General features: G+C 44.5%; 1 protein-coding gene across 3 annotated transcripts in view; it reads left to right on the top strand.

Moving 5' to 3' along the window:
- Window positions 1–24932, top strand: part of SEPTIN9 (septin 9) — a 194293-nt gene that overhangs the window by 102353 nt on the left and 67008 nt on the right. For all 3 annotated transcript variants that reach the window (XM_081850852.1, XM_081850854.1, XM_081850853.1), the window contains one exon: window positions 13726–14379. In XM_081850852.1, coding sequence (XP_081706978.1) covers window positions 13726–14379 — 654 coding nt within the window. The remainder of the gene's footprint in view (window positions 1–13725; window positions 14380–24932) is intronic.

Here is a 24932-nt window from a genome sequence, read left to right as displayed (position 1 = left end):
GAGAGAGAGAGAGAAGGAGAAAGAGTTCATGAAGGCTAAAAGCACTTCTGTAACCCCCTTCAGTTCAGGGACATCTTGGCTGTGTTAAGGAATTGGGGGTGTCCCATCCCCCCCCAACAACTGGCACATATTTTGAACATAAGTAATGTGTAGTGGCATAAAAACTGGGAGGGGCAGTGAAGGTAGCAGCCAAATAGCAGAAGCCCCCCATGCTACTGAAGGGTCACAGTTTGCCCTCACTTGTTTTCGACTGGCTGTTGCAAGGTTTCATTGAGCCTTGTATGAGGATGGCAGTCAAAATGCTTGCATTTTCCACTTGGAACAAATCTAGGCAGCTGTGGCATCACAAAAGGTAGGGAAACTGCTCTATCACTTGCAAGTCTTCTATAGTGACATAAGGTAAAGGCCTGAATGTTTTTAATTTCCCAGCACATTTTTGAGATCCTAAATCATTCACATTTCACATTACCTGAACCCAAGGAATTGGTATCAGGCACCAGTTGTTAGGAATCTGAGTCATACAATTCTGTTTTATTTGGTTATATTGGTGTAGTGGTTAAGAGCGGTAGACTCATAATCTGGTGAACTGGGTTCGCGTCTCCGCTCCTCCACATGCAACTGCTGGGTGACCTTGGGCTAGTCACACTTCTCTGAAGTCTCTCAGCCTCACTCACCTCACAGAGTGTTTGTTGTGGGGGAGGAAGGGAAAGGAGAATGTTAGCTGCTTTGAGACTCCTTCGGGCAGTAATAAAGCGGGATATCAAATCAAATCCAAACCCTTCTTCCAAAGTCCTCCCCTCCCCATTTGTATGCTCTCAACACCCCAGTGAGCTAAGTGCTAACAGAAGAATCACTCGACTTCAAGATTGAAATAGAAGTTTGAATCTAGCCAGTACAGCAGATGCAGAGACTGTAAGTAAGGTTCTACTGAATCAGGTCCAAGACCCAATTTGTCCAGCATCCTTTTCTCACAGTGGCCAACCAGATGCCTCTGGAAAGCTCACTGCCAGGACCTGAGTACAAGAGCAAGAGCACAAGGTTTGGCTAGAGAGATGTTATTTCCTGGTCCACCACCTTATGTGCTACTTGATTGTGAACCTGGGTTTCCTAGCTCTGTCTTCTTCCCACGTTTATAGACCCCATATTGGCTCAGTGGGTAAAATGTACTGTAGAAAGAGTAACCAGCGTGCCGGACAGAGATTTGTCAGAATGCACTGCCCATCATCCGTGATGACTGGCTGTGTTTCCTGAGACTGATGGGAACAAGAGTACAACTGCACCCGGAGAACAACCACATTGGCTCCCCCTGTGCTACAGGATGTAGCTGTGGACGCCATATCCCACAGAGCTGCGGGAGTGAAAGACCTCAAGAAGCCTGGATTTCCCTCCATTCTGTCGCTTCCCTGGTATCCAACTGGGCAGGAAATTCCTGCAGGCCAGAGAACAAATTGACTCTTTTGGTTAGTATTCTGAGGGAGAACCTGCTTGAGGCCCTAGAAAACAGAAGCAAAACTGCAGTGGTTTTTTAAAGGAAGGGAAACTTCAGGGGTCACTCCTCCCTTTCTAGCAAGTCTTGCCATTTTCCCCTTGAAAACAGGATGCTTACATTTTCTCCATTGGGAGGGAATAACCAGTGTAAATAAGGGGAACAGGAGGCCACCAAACCCTGATGGGAGCATGCTGTGCATTTAAAGACAATAAGGGAGTCTTTGGGCCTCAGAACCATTCCAAATATTTACATTGCTGACTGATTTAAATGGTGAGACAGGGTGCCTGCAGCTGGCCTGACAGACAGCTCACATGCCAGCTGTGCAGCTCCCCCTCCCCTTCTTTTTCTGCTGCATATAGAGAAGGAACCCCAGGCAACATTTCCCTGATAGAATATTCCCCTTGAATGTAGCTAAAAGGCATGAGGCATGGAGTGCTCTAAGGCAGTGTTCCCCAACCTGGTGCCCTCCAGATAGTTTAGGCTGCAACCCTCATCAGCCTTGATTGTTGGCTATGCTAGGTGAGGTGGGAGTTGTAGTCTGAAACTTCTGGGGCGCACCAGATTGAGGAAAGCTGCTTTCAATTGGCTAGCTGACAATTAATAAATAAATGTTATGTATTGCAACCATCAGTCTTTGTTTGAAGTATCCTGCTGATCATCAATGGGGATGAGCGATCAGGTGGAATGGCAGCAGCATCCTTGCTTTCCCTTGGAAAGACTTGACAGGCAACTTTTGCTTTCATGCTCCTGGGGTTGTTTCAGGGTTGAACTTTGCATATATTAAGCTGGGTAATGACCATTTCCCCCCTCCCTCAACTTGCTGCGCTTTGATGCATATCTTGAAATAGGAGATGATCCATCTCTTTCTTTGAGCCCCACAGTTCAGTGATTTCGGAAGCAGACTTCCCTCCCTCGCTGCATGAATGACGCATGCATTGTATAATTTTAGAATGGATATTGCTAAATGTTCCTTCTACCTATCTTACGATTCCGAGCTGTTACAACAAAGGGGAGATGGGGAAAATAAAACCCTTTTCTAGTGTAGTTGGAAAGCACCTGCTGTGTTATAATGCAATAATCATAACAGCAACGTGTACAAAATGCACCAGGGAACATTTTGTATATAATAGGAGTATTAGACCTGCACCAAGTTGCGTGCGCCAAATAAGTGATTTGAAGGACACATTGTGCTCCGAGGCATCTCTGATTAGTTTTGTTGTGTCTGATTGTTTAAATAATTGGCAGAATTCAGGATTTTGTATAGAATCTTCCAACCACTGATCTTTGTTTATACTGCAGCAAACCGTAGAATTGCCACCTTGGATTCTTACCAGCTGTGCTGCCTTGTCCTGGCTCTCTTGAACATAATACGTTTTGTCTCTTGGCTGCTGTTCTAAGAACAGACAACTGCTTTTACTTCTTAGTCACTGGTCTTTAATTATACCAAGTTGGGATTGACGTGTGGGTTGTTGTGGCCTTGAGCTAAGATGGGTCACACAAGTGGGACCACAGTAAAAAATGGAACCTTTTTTGTGTGTGGGAGAGAGAGAAGTAGAAAACTGAGTAGAGGAAGAAGGGGGGGACCAGAGGTTACACTATGTTGGACCCCCAACTCCTATAAACTCGGCACATCATGGCCAATTGTCAGGAATGATGGAAGTTGTATTCCGACATCTGGAAGGCCACAGGTTTGCATCCCTGGCCTGCATTATAAAGATTTGTGCCAGTGCTATCGCAGTTGAATTGTAGGTGTTAGAGATAAACTTTGGTTCCCAGGAAAACTAATGCATCCTAAATCAATATGTCTTTAGTCTAGATATTTTTTTCTGAGAAGAGAAAGAGGGACAGATACATTTAGCCTTTGAGCACTGGTACTGTAAGTTGTGGTTTAATAGCTGTAAGTCAGAATCCAGTGAGTGATGAGATCTGCTTAGACATGTGCTTTTCCTACACAGAAAGCACATAGAGTAAGAAAGTACATGAAAGCCTTATAGTGATGATCTTGTCTGATGGCTGCACACTGTATTTAAAAGCTGGCTACAGTTTCCTGGCAGTGTATATATTCAGATAAAAAGGTAGGTGTGGTGAGCGAGAGAGAAAGATGCAATCCACCTGCAGCTTTCATACCTTTTCATTCTCAGTAGCACTTTAGGTGTGTGGGGGGCGGGGGAACCAAACATCTGAAGCAGTCCTAAAGTGGTAACTTTTCTGGGGGAAAGCCATTTATATCCAGAGAGTAAATGCTACAAAAAAATTGCATATCTTCTCTAATCCCCATGAGAATCACAGAATTGTAGAGTTGGAAGGGACCCTTAGGGTCATCTAGTCCCACCCCTTGCAGAGTGGCAGAGTCTGATGGGGTGCAGGCAGGATGATGGTGGAGGGAGGGGATATGGTCAGCCCTCTTAGTCCTGTTTTGATAGAATAATGGAAGTTCTTATTGCTGAAGACCTGTGACTCGGTTGCCTGCAGTAATTTTGTTTCCAGGATCAGATATCAGCACTTGGCTCTCAGAGACGCCACTAGGGTTAGGGGCTGGGGACCTGATAATAAGTGTTCTGCGGTTTTATGTTCTCAGCTCCCGTGATGATTCAGAGCCTTTGCAGACCAAAATAGAGAGTTTATGAAAGTTGGGTACAGTTCACTCATAAATGTAACCATTCCGTTCCTGTAGCCATTTGGTTGAATGCGCCACCCAAATACCTAATGGAGAGCTATGCTGAGAATCTTTATGAGTAGCAAGCTAGGAGTAGCATCCTGATGAGATATGGGCAGAGAATTCAGAAGTCTGCTTGGCCGTAATTTAGGGCCTGGTGGCATATGAAGAATCTTGATGGTCTCAGCTTAGCCCCTGTGGTTATATGAAAGCACTCAAGCTGTTGTTTCTTTTTGGAGGGGAGCGGGCTTGGCACACTCCTACTGCCCCCGCCATGTCTGCCTTGCAGATAATAATTCAGGGGTATGGCCACTTGCCTTCTGCTCCACTCACCTTCCTTCTTAGTTAACCTGATAGTTTTAAGAGAAAAGAAGACACAGCTAACATAGAGTTGGGTTGTGTTCCCAGCTTTAAACAGCTGAAATAAGCTCCATTTATGCAGGTGGGTAGGTGGGCTGCAGTGATGTTGCTCAGGGCAGTTTCTGTTTGACTTATACGAGCAAACATTTGGCCAGCTGCATGCCTGCTCAAAGCCCATTTGTGCATTTTTTCACTGAACATCTGTACTATCCAAAAATAGTAAAGGTAAAGGGACGACTGACCATTAGGTCCAGTCATGACCAACTCTGGGGTTGCGGCGCTCATCTCGCTTTATATTGGCCGAGGGAGCCGGTGTACAGCTTCCGGGTCATGTGGCCAGCATGACTAAGCTGCTTCTGGCGAACCAGAGCAGTAGACGGAAACGCCGTTTACCTTCCCACCAGTGGCGTAGCGTGGGTTGTCAGCACCCAGGGCAAGGCAAGTAATTTGCGCCCCCTAACCCTGGATTTGCGCCCCCTAACCCTAACCCCCAGATGTTGCGCCCGGTGCGGCCGGCCCCCCCTGCACCCCCCACGCTACGCCACTGCTTCCCACCGGAGCGGTACCTATTTATCTACTTGCACTTTGACATGCTTTCGAACTGCTAGGTTGGCAGGAGCAGGGAATGAGCAACGGGAGCTCACCCAGTCACAGGGATTCGAACCGCCAATCTTCTGATCGGCAAGTCCTAGGCTCAGTGGTTTAACCCATAACGCCACCCGCGTCCCTCTACTGTCCAAAATACTCCTGGGCTTTGCATATAAAACCCAAGGGCTGCATTTTTTCTGGGCAACTTTCTGAGAACTACATGCCGGAGGCAAAAGTGGGCAGAGCAACAAATGTAAATGTCACCTTTGTGCAGTAGGCTGGTTTTTACACACACTCAGCTCATGCACCACTCTCTATCCTCCATCCAGGCAAGCAAGAGGCATTGTTTGAGTTAAGGATGCCTTCCAGACAGGCAAAAACACGCATGGAAGACAGTGTTTGAAATTAGCCAGGTGCTGGGTGCATTTTCCACCTGGCTTTTGACCACTTGTGACCAAGTGAAGATGCCTGAGCACCAGGATCGCGCCTGACCTCTTCACCATCTGGGGATCATTGGATCTGGACTGTGTTCACACACTAATACCCCATCCTGTAGAATTCTATCGGTTATATTTTATCTGCACAATCAGAAGGAATTTCAGGAACCAAAATTCTTTTTCTGTGCTGCCTGAGCAGAACAGGAACAGTCACCATTAGGAAAAAGAGGTCGGAATAGGCCAGTATATATGTGGACTGTCCCAGGATGAAGTGACTTTTCTTCTTTAAGTTCTAAAAGCTCTTAACCTAGCTCAAGGTTTTCATCTGAACTAGCCAGATGTTTAACTGAGAATCAATCACAGTCAATCTGTCTTTTGAAGGATAAGAGCAGGGGTAGTCAACCTTTTTATACCTACTGCCCACTAATGCATCTTTCTTGAGATGAGAGGTGCCAGTGCAGTCCAAGGAAGAAGTGCTGTTTTCTTTTCAAACCTGCCTAGATTTTTCTTTTTAAAATTCCGTAGCTCATTGGTTCACTGTCTGTTTCAAAAGCAGAAGTGTGTTTGGTGGGAAACAGATTGCATCTTTCCCCGTGATACTTCCTGGCAGAAGATTCTATCCATCAGGCAACTCATGTTTGTACTTGGTTTGCTTGCTGTGCACTCCCCCTTGTTATACTGACCTTTACCCTTCCCTGCAGGCTGCTGTGCTAGTTGGGGGTTAGCAGTGGTGATTGATTGGCCAGTTGGTTGCTCTCCCTTTCCTCCCACCCTTCCTTTCTAGGGCAAAGATAAATCCATCTGGCTTCCTAGATTGTTGTTGTTGTTGATGATGAGGGGGAATGAGAGGATAGTGCATTTACCGTGCTGTCAAACTCAGTGGGATATGTTTATGTTTTAATGCTGTTATGAACAAGCTGTCCTGGGCGTGCGTGGTTTCAGAGGGACTTCCCTGGGAGAGTCAGGGGCCTGTCAAGGTATGTGCAAATCCAGGGATCTGGTGAATTGCTGTTGGTATCCTGCTAACATTTCTACATGCTATAAGAGTGTTGCAAATGGTGAATGGGATAAGCTTTGTACATGGTCAGGGTTGTGTGTGGATTATGGCGGCAAGGCAGCGGGATCACTTTTGAATTTCCAGCAGTTGAAGTCCAAGGATGGCTTTGAGGAAGCTTCAGAAACACAGGTGGGTACACAGGAACCAAGAGAGATGAAGAGAAGTGGGTTTGGAAAGTTTTTCTGACCTGCTTCTGAGTGAGATTCCATAGCAGAATATCACCACCACCCCGCAGCGCCGTGACACACATGAGTTCTTTTGCCCCTTTTCTCTGCAATATGGTTGCCTCCATATTAAATAGGCTCTACAAGGCAACTTAACTAAGCATGGCCCCTCATGAATGGCTACTGTGAAATTCTGTCTGCATGATGAAGCTGTATACCCTCTGTCTTACTTCTCTGGATTCTTTTTGAATTGGGCAGCAAAACAATGCACTTAAGGCCTGTATGATTTGGGCTATGTGTTACTTTGCGTCTTGCCTATCCCCCAAAGAAATAAGAAGATGAACTGGGATAAATCAGTGTGACTTCATGTTGTCTCTGATCAAGTGAGCCCTGGCTTATGAAACAAAAGCATATGTCAGGTGTGGGGAACGGGTGGTTGCATAACAACCTCCTCCCGCAGGCAACTTTGACAGGTGGGTGAGGCCTCCCACCTGTCAATCACAATGATGCCGGGTGACCCAAAGTAAATAATTTTCTTTGTGGCTGCAGCTCCTTCAAAACCTTCCAGGAGCGGGAGGCCCTTTGCATTACTCTCTTCAGTTCAAGATGGTGATGCCAAGGCCAGGGCTACTTGGGTCTGTTAGCTGGAGATCCCCCAGCCCTGGCATATGCCATAATGAATCTGTTGGTCTTCAGCATAGGGCTCCTTTGGCTGCAGTGCACAGCCACCCCTCACGTCAATCTTATGAGATAGGTGAGGTGTCTGAGGCTGCCCAGTGACCTTAATGGTTGAGCTGGGACTCCTTAGACCAAGTGTGAAGTTCTGCCAGGGAACACTTGGATCTCACTGTGCAGCTGTTGTGTGTGGTGAGCCACAGATGGAAGGCTGGAGTCTGCCTAGCAGTTTAAATACATTCAGGCTCTGGATTGGCTCAGCCCACCCTGGTGGACCACTAGACACTCCTGAACTGGGAAGACTATAGAAAGGTTTCCTCTTAGGCTGTCTAGGCAACAAGGATTTCCTCACTCTGGTGTCTTCCTGCATTTTGGCCTTTGGTCATGATTTCTGTTTGTCCCATGGCTTCCTTATTTATGTCATCCACTTGGCTGTAACTTGGGTGCTGTTGTTCAGCCCCCACAGCTCACTGGCAGATGTGATTGGCTTAGGCTTCCCATGTTCCACGTGGGTCATGATGACAATTGTCCTCCCACCATGTTAATAAAGGGAGTTTTATTATGTTAAGCTTTATTTGGCAGAGCCTGAAACAGATGGAAGGGGCCCTCTTGGGAACTTAAGAGTGCACAACAAACTATTTGTAACACAGACAGGAAGACTTGAGTTTTTAAAGCTCAATGAAGCAGGAGGAGGAGCCTTCTGGCTTATGCTCAGCATGATGGTCATTATTGCCACCAGCATTTCCTGCATGAGAAATTCAGGTCAAATACCCAACTTCTGCAAGCAGGAAAGTCTTTTTCCCAGATCATGAGTGTCTTGTGAGAAACTGCAAGGTTTTTGTCATACATACTTGAGCTTGTTATAATAAAGTACATGATCTAATGTGCAGTTCTCAAAGACAGATGTTTTCCCAGTGCTTTGTTCTTTACATAGAAAAGCAATATTAGAACAGGCTGTCATGGATTCAGATCTAAATATGTCTCCGTTGAACTTCATCTCAATTTAGACAATATTAGTTATTTTATTTTTAAAACCATATTAGGGTTTTAAATTAAACCTCTTTCTCCCTACCCCCTCTTTAAAATTATAGCCAACAAAGTGATAACCTGAAATCAATGTATTTGTACTTTTTAAAAAATGTACGGTATTTTCATTTCTTGTTAAGAAAATAATATGCAGCATAGGAACAGTAGGGAAGAAAAGGCATGGCATACTGGTTTGAGATGTCTAATTGTTGATAATTTCTACTTTTCTGGCTAAACAATTTACAAATGTCATTAACTGGAATATTGAAGTGCATCATTTTGAGGATGCAAATCAGTTTTGATTCCGCTATGAATGGACCCATCTTGGGAGAAGGGACTAGATCAGTGGTTCCCAACCTTTTTTTGGCCATTCCCCACCTAAGCATCTCTAAACTCCTGACCCCTCCCGCCCGTGACATATAATTCTTATTATTTAAAAAGTGAACATGGAGGAAGCTTAAAGGACCATTAACTGTTAATAACTCATTTTTGAATTGCCCCCCCCTTAAAAATCAAATTGCCCTCTTGTGTGGTGTGTGCCCCATGTTGGAAACCACAGGACTAGATGAAGCAATGCTACTGGTGAAACTTGTTCAGAAATTTTTTTGGGAATGCTTTCAGAAATCTTAATTATTTACTGCTAATGCATTTTGAACTTTACAATTAAACCAGTGCAGCTGGATTGGCTAATCTGCAGCACCCATTTAACATTGATATTGCCTGAAATTCAAGGAGACAGAAAGCTTCCTTTATCATTGCGATTAAATCAGAGAGGCTGATTCATCATTGCAAAGTGCATCTGAGCAGATTCAGTCTGTCTATATTTCGTCATTCAGTTGTAGATAAATAGATCCGACTGATTTACTTACAAAGTTTTTGCATTTCTTGCAAAACAGTAACCCCTGAAACACTTCAGGAATAAAGGATGCAGTTTTTGTATCAGCTTCCCCCACCCCAGTACTCTTTGGTACTGTTTGAAGAACCTCTTGTTGCCTAGATTTGGGAGATTCCACAAAGCCTGAAAATATGGGTGGCAGGAATGAGGGACTCTGGAAGGGTGAGCCTCACATACCAAATAATTAACTCTCAACTTGCCTCAAACAGTTCTTCACTGTCTGCGATCAGTATCCATCTTTAGCGACCACCAAACCCCACTTTCTGGCCATCCTAGGGGACAGTTTCCTTCAGCCTCCTCAGGAACTCACTACAATTTCTCACAGATTATGGTATTGATATGTTTTGCCCAGTGTGGCAAATAGCTTGGGTTTGTGGTGTGGGTAATTGGGAAACAGGGTGGGGAAAGGGTTTTTGAAAAAAACCACACACCTCAGCATCAGGGTTCCAGTTGGAGCTCCCTCTTCCCTGGTGGTGCAGTGGGAGAGCTGGTTGTCAATTATGTGCTGTATTGGAAAAGCAAACAAAATAGCTAAGCTGTTTTGGGGCTTTAGGGCACACCATATGCTGAATTCTGACTCTTCCCTGGCTTGATCTGCAGGGTGGGCCTGTCTGTATTCAGCTGGTTTTGTATAGAATTCCAGGGCCGCTTTCCTGTAGAGAAGTCAGGGAGGCAGAGCCCTCTGCAAAGCACTGTTTTTACTTCCTTTTCCTTGGCTTTGGGGCAGAAAATACTATTTTTAAAAGCACTGTATCTTCATTTCTTCTTCTGTTCATTTGCTACTTCCTCAAATATGCCAACCCCACTCCTGTACATGCCTTCATTTTTTATTTACTGAGCTTCTGCTAGTTGGAGTAAGGTAACAGTGGGTGGGAAGAAAAGAGGGAAAGGGAGCCATGAAGCTTAGCAAAGCAACAGGAAATTGGAGGAGGGGAAAGTGTGGTCAAGGGGCTGAGGCAGCCCTAAGCTCAGGGTAATTTTTGTTTCCCCTTGAGCTTTAGGGTCGGGCTTTGTCTAAACTTATTTCTCCTCTCCTGGCTGTCAGAAAATATACACATCCTATTTGCTGTTCTCCTTCCTCCGCCCTGGCAGGAGAGAAATCTATGGCTGTCTCAAAAGGAGTTGGGGGAAGTCTTTGGGAGTTGTTTCTCCCAATAGGTCTAGTGTGTGTGTGTGTGTGTGTGTGTGTGTGCGCGCGCGCACGAACACACACACACACACACACACTCTCTGGACAGTGAGAAAGGGCTATGCACAATTGATATTCACCCTGAGTGGCTCAGGAACGCATGGCAGGATTTCACTAACTAAGCAATGCAGCAGAAATTTCAAGATAAGGGTAGCCATTCCCAAGGAAACAGCTTGGCCCAAACTGTCTCCATCAAGGAAGGTAATGAGGCATGTCTCTGTGTGTGGTCAGGAGGATGGGAGCGCAGATATTTTTCTGAAGCCTCATACCCCATCACTGGCCTTATTAAGGTCCAGAAATCTCTGTCTACCCCCCCCTCTCTTTCTCTCTCTCTCTCACACACACACAAATTCAGTTTTGGATGCACCCCATTTGGGAAGGCTCCAAGGTGAGTGAGTCTGCAAGCAAAGCAGAGTCTTGAGCCTGGCTCAGATGTGGCGTTGTTGCCACGCCATTCAAAATTACTTTGGGACCTGCTGCCAAAGGTTTGGCTGGTCATTACAAAGTGTAAGGAATTAGTCTTCCCTTTCTCTTCCTCCTCAGCCACTCACTTAGCACCCCAAGCCTTGGGACCTCTGCTTTTGTTTCCCTTCTCCCAACCTCCAGCTCACTTCACACTAACAGCATGTTACCCCCTGTCGCCAGCCACCACTTCAGTTCAAGACACTTGTTGACATTTTCCCCCCATCCCCCAATCTTTGGGTCTGCTTCAGCCTTTCACATCCCTCATTCCTCTGGCTCAGCTCTGCCTCCCTCCTGTTTTCAGGCACAGCCTTGCTATTTTCGAGGTTTTCCCTGCCCCTTACACCCCTTCCTCCCCATTTCAAATCACACCCACAAACCCACCCACACCCACAATCTGATTGGATTGCAAGTTCCCATTCAAATGCTTAACAGAAATAATTGAGATTGATTTTGAAACTTCCCAAGGCTAGGTTTGTTCATCCCTAGCTCAGAAGAAAGTGTGATGCCATTGCCTCATTACCTCATTTGTTGGAGTTCTGTGGTGCTTGTCTCTGGGGTTCTTTTTGGCTTATTGCTCAGTGCTTTTGAAACCCTCATTACTCACTGCACTGTTGTCTTCATTTGATAGCAATAAAGATCTGATGTTTTCTGAGTGGTAGTTTTAACTGAGAAGACACTTAACCTCTTTCAAAAGATAATGTGTCTCATTACCTAGCAAATGCGGTATGTAAACAGCCATTTATCTTAATTGGTGGTAATGCACAAACCAGGAAGGTTAAGTATAATGTTGCAAGCACCCTGTGATGTTTCGAGGCTGCAGCAACTGTGCTGCGCAGATAACTGCCGCCAACATCATGCCACTGCAATGCTACAATAAATGGCCTTGTCATAATGGATGCTGTCGCATGTACTCTGCTCACTGTGGCTTTGAGGCTTCCTGTCTCCAGCTTAAGATGCTTACAGGTGTCTGTGCAATGAAAAATTGTGACAGTCATGATGTAGCCCATTATTAAACATAGCCCAAATGCGGTCAAGCAATTATTTTAAAATAACAGTAGCGACACTTCCCTGCTTCAATTTCCTTTCCTTTCCTGCATAACCAAAATGTCTACTTCAGCAGCTTGTGGTTAGCTGCATCATTGTACTGGGTTCGTCATACAACTTCTTACATTCCTTAAATGCAGCCTGGATATGTTCTACTGAATGGGCAGCTTGTGATCCATAGACTAGTATATTGGCTTAAGCAATATGGTTTCTAGGCCATAGATCAGAGGTTTTCAACCTTTTTGAGTCCACGGCTATGTCAACCCTTGCCTGAAGAGCTGGCAGCCTCTCACCCTTTTTCAAACACACTCCCTTGTGGAACGTTCCCTCAGTCTTCTCTCCCCTCACCTTGGGAGTCCTCTGAGCAGCCACAGCTGCCAACCCTGGTCTCTCCCCTGCCCCAAAGAGAGAGGCCTCATCACACTGCCCCACAGGGGCCTGGGAAGCACCCCCTGACCAGCCCCAGAGGCACCATTTGCCTGGGGAGCTTAGAGCCAGGGCTGCTGCAATAAACAGCTGTGCAAGCCTTTGGGAGGCAGAGACATAAGAGGGCATCAGAGGATGGAGGGGAGGAAAGAGGGACAGAGGCCAGCATTGCCTGCGGCGCCCCGACTATCATTCAAGGCACCTCAGGGTGCTACAGCACACTGGTTGAAAACCACTGTCCTAGTTCAAGGGTTCCATGTTTGGTCCTGTGGAACCGAAAGTACGGTACATTGAGGTAGAAATGGAGGCTTTATTCCTTTATTTGAGCAAATTTCCCCAACAAAATGCTTGAGCAATCACTGTGCCTTGCCATTTTTTGTATACCTACACCTTCCCACTGCTGCCTTTCTAACAAGGTTAAAGGAAGTTCACCAGATTCTCCTCCTCTATTGGGACCTACATCCCATATTGCTTCTCTCTCTTTACTTTCTGAAGATCTGTGTAAGGAAACGTCTGATGGTGCAATATCTGTAACTTGCAAGGAGACCTGTGTCTTTTGGGAGGTTTGCTAGATGGATGTGCCAGATATGCAACATGCATGTATAACAGAGATACCTGTCTTTGGCCATTTTCTGGGCATTCCTTTGCAATTGTTTGGTGGATGTGAGCACACAAAATAAGGTGAAAAGTGATCCTGAATGAATTTAGTCTAGGCAGGAAGATCTCTGTGTGTGTATGTTTCTGCTGTTTCCAAATGGACTTGGATTTTATTTAGAAAGAATGGCACCTGAATCAATCTCACGCAGTTGAACAATAGGGCCTATAATAATTGAATAAATGGAGCAGGACAAATTTCAAGAGGAAGAGCCCAAAACAGTATGATTAGTAAGGAGTCAAAGAGTTGGGAGGGACCTCACATTTCAGTCCATGGATCCACTGATTTTTGAATCTGGTGAAACACCATGTGACCTTTTCTGGAACTTCATGTGGTACAGGGGCTCTCCCTGACTTTGGGCTTTGCTCAAGAATCTACGAGACGTTGCATTGTTTACCTGACTTCTAGGTTTAGCACAATAGGAATGAGTCCCCCTTCCAGGTTCAGCATAATGAAATGTATGAAAAAGAGTTGTTTGTAGGACAGTGCACAATGGGGACTTGAACTCTAGGTTTCTGTTTGTGTCTCTGAGGTCAGTAATCTCATACAGTTGATTGTGGTGTTTAAACTTGGATTATGTCTTTTTGTTAATCTTCCAGCTCTGAAAAGATCCTTTGAGGTTGAAGAAGCAGACCAGCCTCCAAATTCTTCCACTCCACAAAGACGGACACCCAACCCTCTTGCTAGGTCCACAGTGTCCAGCTCCACACAGAAATTCCAGGATCTTGGCACCAAGAATTCAGAGACCCCTTCCAGACATGTGGAGTCTGCACAAAGATCTCCTAAATCTTCTCTGAGGAGAGTTGAGCTCTCTGGACCAAAACATCCTGAGCCAGTGTCCAGAAGAACAGAAATCTCCATTGATATCTCATCTAAGCAAGTGGAGAACTCCACCCCAGGAGCTTCAAGATTTGGCCTCAAGAGAGCAGATGTGCTGGGGCACAAGCCCCCTGAGACCGCTCCCAGGAGGACTGAGATCAATATAGGTAAGCCTCAGGACCAAGCTCTTCGCAGAATGGAAGTCCCCTCAAAGATCCCCGAGCCAACACAGCGCAGAATGGAAGCTGCTAGCCCACCTGTGCCTGATGTTGCCACCAAACGTGTGGAAATCCAGGTAGCAAAATCTTCAGAGGTTCCAGTACCACCAGTTAGGCAGAATGAAAACGTGGAGCTTTTCCCAACCAATCAGCACCTGCCACCAGAACCAAAGCTACAGCCAGCAGTGACTGAAATTCCACCCAAATGCCAAGAAGGTAAGCAGAAAATGAGCTTCTTCTTTTTTTACATTGTGCAGTTCTTTGTGTACAAATACATTTGTGTTTTCCTAATAGCTCTTCCGCCATTCATGTGGGTTATTTTGGAGGTACAAAATCTGTGCTTTAGCTCATGGCTGCTTTCACATAGCTGTTAAGGGGGGCAGATTTTGGGGGTGGATTTGACATCTATTTTGAGTGGTATTCAAGTTCACTGTAGACTTTTGAAGATGCATGTATATCTTTTTACATGCTTCCAGATCTCTCTGTTGGCGCATTTGCTGTATATTTGTGATGTCTGTATGTTACAACATTGGCACATGGGAATCATCTGATCTTAGGGCAGTTTTACTTCAGTGAGAGTATGACATACATTAGATGCTCCCATTTTGGGAATGGAGAGTTCTGTGATATGTACTTTCCAGTGTAATGGATGCCTTGCAAGCTTTTTTTGTGCACAACCGTACTAGGGCAAGTATACCCAGTTTTGTGGCCTGTCAGCCTCTTAACTAAGTATCGGTAGTTCCAGCCAGGTAGCAAAAGCAGGTGGTTTGTTGAGTCCCATGCTTTGTGGCTCAGGCATTCATACTAGCACATGGCCTATAGATTTTTGAAATATTAAGTGGTACATAAATGCAAATAAATAAATGGTGCTGGAGATAATTTTAGTGCTGGATGTACTTAAGTGTCGTGTCTTTCCAAAATGTCCTTGTTCGGGTGGTTCTCATGTCTCTTTACTTGCTGGGATGGTAGTGAAAAGGAATCCTTCAAACAACATTAATATGCACTTCCGTAGTGTTGCTTCACTTGGACATGGGCACCTTTAGTGTTCCGTATGATAAAGCCATCCCCTGTCTGAAGGGACACTGACATAGGGACATGGGCTTCTATACTAGTAGCTGCTTCAAGATGTGGGTGAGGGAGTCAATGGGGTTATTCTCACACTTTGGATACATTCTTCAGTCTCCTTAAGAGAGAAGGTAGACAAGAGGTAGGTGATAAAATGATGTTACTTTTATTCCCAAGTACAGTGGTACCTCGGGTTACATACGCTTCAGGTTACAGACGCTTCAGGTTACAGTCTCTGCTAACCCAGAAATAGTACCTCGGGTTAAGAACTTTGCTTCAGGATGAGAACAGAAATCATGCTCCGGCGGCACGGCAGCAGCGGGAGGCCTCATTAGCTAAAGTGGTGCTTCAGGTTAAGAACAGTTTCAGGTTAAGAACAGACCTGTGGAACAAATTAAGTTCTTAACCTGAGGTACCACTGTACTGTAGATTGAACAATGCCTATTGCTTTTTCTCAAATCTTGGCGTTCTGATGTGCCTTGACTGAGACAGTACAGCCCTGACCTTTCCACCACCTTGCCTTACCCTAGCTTCATTTAGCATTTCCATAGCTCCATAGCTCTGCTCACTTAACTGTGACTGCTACTGCCAGAGAAACCTGGACAATGTTCCATCCTGGCTTTGTAGACCCTGTAGCATTGCCTGCTTTCTGTGTGGGCTCCTAGCTCTGTAACAGAAGCTGTTCCCTGAGCTGCTCCTCTCTCTCTCTCCCTTCAGGATTAGTGTGGATGCCTTTAGTATTAGAAACTGAGATATGAAAGCTAGGAGCTAAGTGGCACCTTAAACATAGGTTATGGGCGCAACAAGAGAATGTCTAGGCATGCTTTTTTATAACAAGAATACAAAGCTGAAAATGAATGAACTGCAGCTAAAATCTGATGTTCATTTTTCACATGATCTAGTCCTCATCTGGAGACTGCAAAAAACAAAGCCATGCTTCCCCTGCCCACCTCCTAATATTCTTATGAGGGTCTCTGGAGAAGAGTGGTCTTCAGAGAGTGGCTGGAAGTAGGGAGGCAGAAAAAGGCCCTTCTTTCCTTCCACTGTGCAAAATAAATTCATAAACTGCTCGTACTAATGAAATTCCCTGTTGCAAATGGGGTTTTGTTTCCTAGAACAAATGGGAGTTTCAAACTGCATGCCTACTGGGGCTTCCCTTCTGCTTCTTGTATTTGAGGGTGTGGTTCAGACATACAGGTCATAGAGTGGATCTATATCACATGTGAGAAGTGACCAGCTGCAGGAATTGGGTGGGATTCAAGGCTCTGTAGACCAAGGTTGGGCAACCTCTCCTCTAACATCTTAGACTAGCGGCAATGTGTTGCAAAATGCAACTGCTGCCTATCTCCATCTCCTCCCCACATCTCCCTGATGATACTAAGTAAAATAAAGGTGCATGACTATTCATCAGTGCTGCCACATCCTCTAACTGGTAATGGGATGGGGAAACCCTGAGCCGGATCACCTTGTATCATATGAATAAGCCACACATTGTGTGTGTCTCTTAACCAAACATTCCCAGGGAGACCTTGGAGCTGAGATGCTCTACACTTCATCAGTTATGCTTTCCTTGTAATGGTAGAGTTTGGTCCTAAGTGGCCAAGTACACTTTGCTCCGTGCTGGTCTCCAGAACACAGACATGTCAGGCTGAGAGCTGAAGTAAAGTAAAGAGGAACAAGGTAGTCCTTATATTAGTAGAACTGGAGATAAATGTTAGGTGGTACAAATTTGGGTAATAATTACTTAGTGGCTGGATGGCACATAGCCCTCCAAAATTAATTTCCCATTGTATCTGCATATCTTCCCCTGACCTCCAAGCTGCTATAAACTACATGTCAGAGCTTTATAACTTATTAAGGATGAGAACATTGCTGGGGCTACATTTGCCTGGGTCTGTGTTCTGAACTTCCAACTTCCAATGGACTTTGACATTGTGTTTTTAAAAATATATACGTATATATCAAGTACAGGGAACATCTCACTAAGAAGAACATTCAGCCAGCAAAGTTGTGCCGTCCATAGCATTCTGTTCTACATGATGCTTTGGTATGCATAATCATCTTACTGTGGCAAACAAATCTAGTGAAAAACAGCCTCTTATTTAGCAAAATCCAGAATCCTTTCCCCAGGATTTTGCCATGGACTAAAGCTTCTCTTCATTCACTACCATGTTTTACATTACAATGGTACCTTGGTTCTCAAACTTAATCCATTCCGGAAATCCGTTCCAAAACCAAAGCATTCCAAAACCAAGGCTCCCTTTCCCATAGAAAGTAATGCAGTATGGATTAATCCGTTCCAGACTTTTAAAAACAATGCCTAAAACAGCAATTTAACATGAATTTTATTATCTAATGAGACCACTGATCCATAAAATGAAAGCAATAATTAATGTACTGTTCTATAAAAGAAATAAGACAGTATTGTAGATGATAAAAATTAAAATTATTATTTTTTCTTACCTGCACTGATGATAGTTATTGTTTGGATGGGGGGCTTTTATCCATTTCCACAGTCACACAATCAATCAGTAGCTGAACTGGGTTCCACACAGTCACAAAAATGAATTAATTAGAAAAGCTTCAAAAACAAAAAGACAAAATAAATAGCAAAAACAAAAGCACCAATTTAATCAGTTCCGGAAGTCCATTTGACTTCCAAAATGTTCAAATACCAAGGCACAGCTTCTGACTAGTGCAGGTGCCCCAGAAACAATAGCCAGCAGCCGTATTGGATGTTCAGCTTCCAAAAAACATTCAAAAACCGAAACACTTACTTCTGGGTTTTCGGAGTTTGAGAACCAAAGTGTTTGAGAACCAAGGCATTTGAGAACCAAGGTACCACTGTAGTTATATCTTGTTTTCAATTAATCTGGTTATACATTAAATCTCCTGTTCCATTCCCTCCTTGATGGTACCAAGTTTTGTTTATTTGTTTCCAAGAGTCCATTCCATGATCACTGATTCCTCCTTTTCCATTCTTGCTGTAGGTATCATTCTCTTGCCCAATCCATGACCACACAGGAGTTAATAATTAGAGAGGAGTGCCTTCCTACTCCATGTTTGCTGATTAGATAAACAGCTTCCTCCTCCTTTCGTTGTTGATTTTCAGAGCATCTTAAGCACTGACATGATACCTTAGAAGGAAGGTTGGGGGCGTTTGCAACTTCCTTTTGGTGTGCAGTAGAAGTCGCCCTTTCTCTTAGTTCTTATCTTATTCCTTCCTTCCTCCCTTTACAAGCTTAGGGTGTGCTGCAGGGCAGCATCTGAGTTTTCTATTTCTTATTGCCATAGCTTCTTGGTAACCATTCACAACATAGCTGAAGTTTTGCAGAGTGCTAAGGACCTTCTCAGCATCTTAAAAAGCAGAGACATCACCTTGCCAACAAAGGTCCGTATAGTTAAAGCTATGGTTTTCCCAGTAGTGATGTATGGAAGTGGGAGCTGGACCATAAAGAAGGCTGATCGCCGAAGAATGGATGCTTTTGAATTATGGTGCTGGAGGAGACTCTTGAGAGTCCCGTGGACTGCAAGAAGATCAAACCTCTCCATTCTGAAGGAAATCAGCCCTGAGTGCTCACTGGAAGGACAGATCATGAGAGGAGAAGACTCCCTGGAAAAGACCCTGTTGGAGAGGAGAAGGGGACGACAGAGGACGAGATGGCTGGACAGTGTTCTCGAAGCTACCAGCATGAGTTTGACCAAACTGCAGGAGGCAGTGGAAGACAGGAGTGCCTGGCGTGCTCTGGTCCATGGGGTCACGAAGAGTCGGACATGACTAAACGACTAAACAACAACAAAGGACCTTCTAATTCTAGCACAGAAAGAAGCTTTGGTTTGATCTGTTTTGAACAAAATTTGGTGATATGAATAGCCATTAACCCCACTATCTGCCACTGAAATTTGGAGGTGGGTGTTACTGTTAAATCTTCAGACCACTGTGTGATCACCACCACCCAAATCTCCAAACCAACCCTTCACTGCCAAAGCGTAATATGGAAGAACTGTGCTCCATTGTGTGTGACTCGAAAGGCATCTGTTTTCTTTAGACCTGAGCTGTGTGGGAAGTCAAAACAAGGCTTCATCCAAGTTCACTTTTCCATCCTGATCTCCGGGGGATGATTTGAAGAACAGGCTTAGGGAAGGCCAGTCTTAGCAAAAAAAAATATTCTCTTACAAAAGTTGTCATTGAACCAATTTCCGTAAGTGCTGTTTCTTCTTCTGTGCTGTCATATTGAGTACAAGGAAATTCTGAAGAGATTTCTGGATGTAAATTGCAGTAGAGCTTTGGAAATGGCACTGTGCCTCCTGTGACTTCACTGGAGTGCTGGCCAGCTAAATGAATCACTTATTAAAGGTTTCCGCATCAATACCAAGATGGAGTCAAGGGAACCAAAAGCTGGTAATGTGTGGAACTGAGCAAGATCCAGCCTCTTTACCCCTTCCCTTAAATCCTTAGGAAGAGAAGAAAAACCTTGGTGGAGAAATGAAACGCAACTGCCTTCTGTACAGCCACAATTGACATCAGAATTAGATCTGGGGCTGATCCAAAATGGATGGGGATTATGTTGGCATCAGAAAGGCTCTTTCATGCAGTATTAAAATAAACTATGGTGTGTATGACAGCTTAACTGTGTATGACAGCTTAGCTCCTCCTCACTCCTGATTGTGTCCTGTGGGGAAGGAAACAAGCCAGATTCTTACTAGTCGTGTATGGACCTAAGCAAGTTTGTTTGTTTCTCTCAAACAAAACATGAGTAGTAAGCCAAGAACAAGCCTTTGCTTCTGTTCATGGTTTGTTAGGAAGAAACAAAGCATGAGCCTAGGTTCACACATCATGAGTAGCTTGTTTTCTGTGTGACACACCCAGCAACAAGGTGGGTGAGGAGCAAAGCACATTAGGGCACAACCATTTGTCCCATTGATACATGACTGTATAGCAATGTGAAGTCATCACATTTACTGTGTTCTCCTTGTTTAGCTGAGATGACTCATAATGAAAAGAAACATTGGGCCGAAACTGCCCTATAACAGCAGGAGAGTGAGAGAAATCTAGCTGTGTACAGTTGAAAACTGCAACAAAAAAGGGGGCAGAATTAATGGTCTCTCTAAAAGTGTCTTCCCACCTCTTGCCCCCCAAATCACTACTCTTGAGGCATAAGGTGAATCAGGAGAACATCTGACTCATGCCTCTCCACAAATGAACAAACTCTGTGGAAACAAAACTACATTAATCTAACTCTGAGGCATTGTGACCCATCCTGCCAAATTTAATGTAACATGAGTTATCACCAGAGTGAAGATAAGCATCGTGCAAGACTGAGCTCTTCACTGGAGTCTAGAGGTGGAGCCCAAGTCATGGAGTCCAGGAACAGCTGCCTGGAAGAGGGGGTGACTTTGATTTAAAAGAGGCTCTGGTATCCCAGGACAGCTGCTTGAGAGTAAGGCTTGAACAATGAGGGCAGCTGTCTGGTGGGAGATTTAAAGCATGAGACAGCCACGTTCAGGGAGATTAATACAAAAGGGGCTTTCAGTCCTAAAGAGGCCCTGTGTCCAGTGCAAGAGCTATAAACCGAAGGCAAGTGACATGAAAGGTTCCCCCTTGCACACCCCTTTAGCTGCTCTTCTCTGCCCAGATTTATGTCCCAAGAGCAAAGGTAGCAAGGCTGTTTCTCTAAGGCTATCTCAGCTCCAGTGGTCTCCCTCCCTCTCCCTTTGCTCTTATTTAAGCTTTGTTTTCACACTTCTTCCTCCATTATGGAGCACCTTTTTGGACTAAAGGACCTGATGGGATCTGGCAACCATAATTTCATGGATAAAGGTACACAGAGTGACTTAGGGGCTTGCTATCATGTGCTGTAATCAAACAACTTGTTTCCAAAGTTGTTTCAAACAGGACCCAGAGCTAACAACCACAGCCTGGGGAGATCTACAGTTTGGCTCCAAAACATGCTTTTTCCTGCACTTCTACTTATTGTTTTGCAGGCAGCCTCATTATTTGTCTTCGGATTGTTTTCCAACTTCAGATGGGAATGGAGGAAATTCTTGTGGATTTTAATTGGATTCTAACTTTGCTTTATGTTAAGGTCTCAGGTTGCACAACAAAGGCACACAGAGATGAAGAAACCATGGAAAAGCTTACTTTGAAAATATAAAATCCAGTCGTTCATAAGCCACTGCTGCCAGTCTCCGACGCTGATCCGTACCTTTTATGGAAGAGAGCAGAAATAATGAAAAACATTGTAGCCCTTATGTGAGCAAAGCTGGATAATGATTTTGAACCACACAGCAGACATTCTGTGCCAGATAACTTTTTAGATCCAGATAACTTACTAACCTTTCTACACTCTTGTACAGTGCCTGTAACAAGTCTTCTCTCCAAATTAGGTATATTTCATTTTTGTAGTCCTATAGTGACAGGCTCTTGAAAAAAATAATGCTGTTGGCAAAGGCTGCATAGCAATAATCGCTCCACTCACTTATGAAGACTAGCACAGTGGTTATGAATTGGTTCCCTTTTTTCATTTCTTTTCAAAAACAATTAGCTGCTCTTCATTTTAAGTTTCAGGGGGACTTAATGTCCACAAATCAATACTGTAAACTTTGCTGGGTTCCATTTTTTTTATTCCTCCAGAGTTGGGAGTGCCAGAAAAAATAAAATCTCTTCTATGGCACTGCTATTTGAGTCTTATTTAATAATTTTTTTAAAAGTATCACCTGGCTTCCCACAAAATAAAGCCCAATGCTGAAAAAATTAAGTTGTTTTAAACTGTGTTTTAATTATTGTAGCCTGTCCTGAGTCCTTAGGGTGAAGGGTGAGTAAAATAATTGTATAATAATATAATAATCACATAATTGTGCAATAATATGATTATGTCCTTTGTGTCAGAACAACAAAGCTCCTACATACTGTTGTTTCATAAAACATACAAACTACCTATCTACCAGCTTGCTTGTACAGCAAGCATCTGAATCACTAAAGATGAAGTTGGTTCCTCCCATGGGGCAATTGAGCTGTTGGAAGATTGAGCTCAGTTGCCAGGAGCCTGCTGATGATGGAACCCTAGAGCCTAGCTAGAGTCGAGATAAACACAATCACTGCTAACACGACCGTAACATCTTTACAAATGCAAAGCACTGATATTGCATCCTACTCACAAGCTTTACACTGGAATTGTTTCAAGTGCAAGAGCATCACAGAATGAGTCCTAATGCTCTCTATACCATGTGTGCATATAACAGGAGCTCTACAATAAGCAGGTGGATTCTTGTAGCAGCTACTGTTGCCTTCTAGGCAGGTTTCCTTGGATTCCAACCTTCATTTCCTCTCTCCCCTTGTCTCTACCACATAGTGATTTTTGGTGTCATTTTATCTGTTCTGAAGTAATGAAAGGTATGCAGTGTCTCAACTAGAACATTCATGAAGTATCCAAAGGGGGGGGGGGGGAGTCAAGAACAACTAGCTGCCTGGCTCAAAATGGTGAGCAAGTCAGGCTTTCTCCGTGGATGAAATGGGCCCCCGACTTCCGATTAACCAAGAGAGTGGTGACAGTTTGGTGGCTGGAGTTCTGGCAGCTTAAGTGAGGCCTAATAATAAAGAGCAGAGTACAGCTGCAGAGATGCTTAAGGTCAGAAACTCCCTCCTTTCTGTCTTTCCAAAGAGTTCCTTTTGGAAACAAGCATCTGCCAGTATTAATGCTGGGGATATTTCAAGCAGAACTGAAGTGGAATCAGCACCTGCGAATTCACAAACACTATTCGCAAGTGTGTGTATGTGTGGTGGGGGAGGGGGAGTCTTGTGTGTCTTTGCTGCCTCAAAGTTGCCGTATTTTTCGCTCTATAAGACGCACATTTTCCTCTCCAAAAATTAAGGGGAAATGTGTGTGTGTGTGTCCTATGGAGTGAATGCAGGCTCCTTGGCTTCAGCAATAGCAATGCGAAGCCTCAGAAGCACAGTGGGAGTGCTCCCGCCACGCTCCAGAGGCTTTGGGTTGCCTTCACTGAAGCCTGGAGAGTGAGAGGGGTCGGTGTTCTCGCTCTCCAGGCTTCAGTGTGGGAGAGGGAGAGCTGCGCAGCGCCCCTTCAGCAAAGCAGGAGGAGAAATGGAAGGGGCTCCGTTTCTCCTGCTGCTTCGCTGAAGGGGCGCTGCACAGAGAGGGGGAGGGGTTTTTTTTTCTTGTTCTCCCCCTCTAAAACAAGGTGTGTCCTATGGTCGGGTGTGTCCTATAGAACGAAAAATACGGTATCCCCTGGATTAATTTTGATTTCTGTCCATCAAGAGTCTGTTCCCATCCGGTCAAACAGAAAGGTGGGAGATTCAGAACAGGCAAAAGGAAGGGCTTCTTCACCCAGAGGACCTAGAGAATTCACTTCCACAAGATAGTGGTGGCCATCAACTTGGATGGTGCTTAGAGCAATCCATGGCTACTGCTAGTCATGATGGGTGTGTTGTGCCTTCAGTGTCAGAGGGAGTACCTCTCTGAATCCCAGTTGCTGGGGAGCAACAAGTTGGGAGAGCACCATTGCTTGTGGACTTCCCATAGGTATCTAGTTGGCTGCTGTGAGAATAAAATACTGGACTTGATGGGCTGATCCATTTCTTCCCTGATGGGTCTGTGGTGGATGCCTCATATTTTCTAACTGTGAGATACTACTGACTGTTTTGAAGTTGCTTTATGTTACAGAAAACACAGAGTTTGTGACTCTTAGCACTCCCCGTTTCAAAATATGACAGTTGTATACTGTAAACAACCCTGTGATCCTTGAATGAAGAGTAGCTTATAAATGTAAAAACAAGAAAAAAGGAAGGCTCCTGAAACATAACATTCATTTAAAGAGTATTTTTCTTCCTGTTCCCCACTACCACCACTACCCAAAGAAAAGGATGAGGGAAGCCTCTGAATATTATTCAGAGCAATACTAATGTCTGATGACAATTCATTGTTAATTTCTCATGTTTCTATGCAGAAAATGTCCTGGCTGTAGGATATAAAATGGAAAAGTGTACATTTTAAAGGACAGATTCTCTGCTAGAAGGCTGGGGAGTTCTGTTCTTAATCTCCATTTCATGCAATTCACCACAATTTGTAATGTTTTTCAATAAGGCAGGAAGTGAACTTCCTGTGTTAAAGAGCAATAATAGCATATTGTCTCCATGGAATATTAGTTTAAATGTTAGGCCTTGAATTTTAGTACCTTTCATGTCTTCTGAATATCTAATGGCACAGGCTAATGGCTCAAGAGCGATATCATATAACGTGGAGACAGTGGACAACATTGCCTACTCATGAGCTAAGGGAGCAGTTCTGGTTCTAAACTGCATGTTATGAACTTTGAATGTAGGTATTTGTAAAGAAGCTTAGTTAATTGACAGAATTCCTATCTATCTTGTCTTAAGAGCTCCAGTGTATCTCATATGTACTCAATAGCCTCCTGGTGACACTCCACACCCTGCCACTTCCACAGTTAGGGCTCTTCTTATCAGTAGGCAGTGGCAGAGCTTCAAGCTCTGGTGGGGGGGGCAGAGAGCAGGCGGGGGCATGGCGCTCCACCTGCAGGGGTGTGGCACACGTCCTGGGGGGTGTGGCGCCCAGCTCAGGGGGGGCAGCCGTGATGGCACCCCACCAGGATCGTGCCACCAGGGGCAATGCATTCCCCCCCCCCGTTCCTCCTCCAGTGTCAGTAGATCTCGGGTTTATTTATTT

This window comes from Podarcis erhardii (genome assembly GCF_964252035.2).
Source record: "Podarcis erhardii genome assembly, chromosome: 2".
Lineage (NCBI taxonomy): Eukaryota > Metazoa > Chordata > Lepidosauria > Squamata > Lacertidae > Podarcis > Podarcis erhardii.
This window is presented reverse-complemented; position numbering and strand designations above follow the sequence as displayed.